General features: G+C 35.2%; 1 protein-coding gene across 1 annotated transcript in view; it reads right to left on the bottom strand.

The window, feature by feature from the left end:
• The window catches only part of ABCA12 (ATP-binding cassette, sub-family A (ABC1), member 12), a 228171-nt gene that overhangs the window by 38478 nt on the left and 187761 nt on the right, over window positions 1-1932 (bottom strand). The window contains exon 39 of the mRNA XM_011932359.1: window positions 1269-1415. Within this exon, the coding sequence (XP_011787749.1) occupies window positions 1269-1415 (147 nt within the window). The remainder of the gene's footprint in view (window positions 1-1268; window positions 1416-1932) is intronic.

Here is a 1932-nt window from a genome sequence, read left to right as displayed (position 1 = left end):
GGGGGGGGGGCAGGCGGGGAACATTATTCAGTGGGCAAAGGACATGAACAGACACTTCTAAAAAGAAGACATACATGCAACCAACAAACATGAAAAAAAGTTTAACATCACTGATCATTAGGGAAATATAAATCAAAACCACAATGAGATACCATCTCAAAATAGTCAGAATGGCTATTAGTAAAAAGTCAAAAAACAATAGATGCTGGCGAGGTTACAGAGAAAAAGGAGAGCTTTTACACTGTTGGTTAGAATGTAAATTAGTTCAACCATTGTGGAAGACAGTATGGTGATTCCTCAGAGATCAAGAGGCAGAAATACCATTTCACCCAGCAGTCTTATTACTACATATATACCGAAAGGAATATGTATAATTTTGTTATAAAGATACATGCACATGTATGTTCATTGCAGCACTACTCACAATAGCAAAGACATGGAATCAACCTAAATGTCCATCAGTGACAGACTGGATAAATAAAATGTGGTACATATACATCATGGAATACGATGCAGCCATAAAAAGGAAAGAGATCATGTCCTTCGCAAAGAGATGGATGGAGCTGGAAGCCATTATCCTCAGGAAACTAATGTAGGAACAGAAAACCAAACATTACACATTCTCACTTATAAGTGGGAGCTGAATGGTGAGAACACATGGACACATGGTGGGGAACAATACATACTGGGGCCTGTCAGAGTGCAGAGGATGGAAGGAGGGAGAGCATCAGGAAGAACAGCTAATGGATGCTGGGCTTAATACCTAGGTGATGGGTTGATCTGTGCAGAAAACCACCATGGCACATATTTACCTATGTAACAAACCTACACATCTGGTACATGTACCCCTGAACTTAAAATAAAAGTTGAAGAAAAATAACAATAAAATAAACAAGTAACCACTAACATATGTCAAAAAAGAAAGAAAAGTTTTGTCATCATGTTTAGATTTGTAAACAATATTTGTAAACATTAATTGTTTTTTAAAATTGTTTAGCCTGTAGACAAGCACATCGTTTAAAAAAATTTCCCATGAGCTATATCTACTTGGTTCACAGCAGACATGCACATGAAGTCAGCATTATTATCCTGATTTGATAAATGAGAAAACTAAATTAACCCAAAGGTAAGAGGATTATTCAGAATGTTCCATCTGGCAGTAGTTACTTCTTCTAAACTCCTTTTAAAGACCTGTGATTTAGATACCATAAAATACCTGCCACTGTAAAGAAACAGGATATAAAGTGCATTTTTATACGGAGAGTAACCAAAGTTGCAATACAAGACACTTTTGTGTTCGTAACTTTACCATGTCGGGCAGCATCGTATTTTGACATGTTAACTCGCAGAAGGAAATTATTCAGGCTGTTGAGGTAAGCTGGAAGGGAGTGATAGCCTTCTGGATCATACCATACCTATTAAATTCCAAAAGAAGGCAAGATCAATATTGCATTCAAATAAATGAGGCTGTCTTAACATCTGACAGGCTATCTTATTTATATTTAAAATAAGAGCATCAATTTTCCAATAATTTATTTTATCTTGGAAGATTATGCACTGTTCTCTAGAGTATTGACCATAGGCCTATAAATTTCCAATTTGGAAACAGGCAGAAATTGGGAAGAGAGTTGGTCTGTGGACAGCACTAAGTTATTAGTTATTCAGGATCTCTTCTAGGCAAAGCTTGAAATAAACTGGAGAAATCATTATCTACATCCCTGTGGCAGATCCATGGGATTCTGAGACTAGAACTAAAGTAACCTGTCAATAATGGTAATAAAAACTAATAGAATAGACCAAGCTGGAGAAATAAATAAAATACACATACCTTGTGTCCTTAGCACAAGATTGAAAACCTTGAAATTCCTCCACGAATTTATTTTTTATTTTTTACTTTTATTTATTTTTTATTTTTTTATTTATATATAAATA

This window comes from Colobus angolensis, unplaced genomic scaffold (genome assembly GCF_000951035.1).
Source record: "Colobus angolensis palliatus isolate OR3802 unplaced genomic scaffold, Cang.pa_1.0 Scaffold95, whole genome shotgun sequence".
NCBI classification, from domain to species: domain Eukaryota; kingdom Metazoa; phylum Chordata; class Mammalia; order Primates; family Cercopithecidae; genus Colobus; species Colobus angolensis.
The sequence above is the reverse complement of the archived record's forward strand: the minus strand, read 5'-3'. Positions and strand labels throughout refer to the sequence as shown.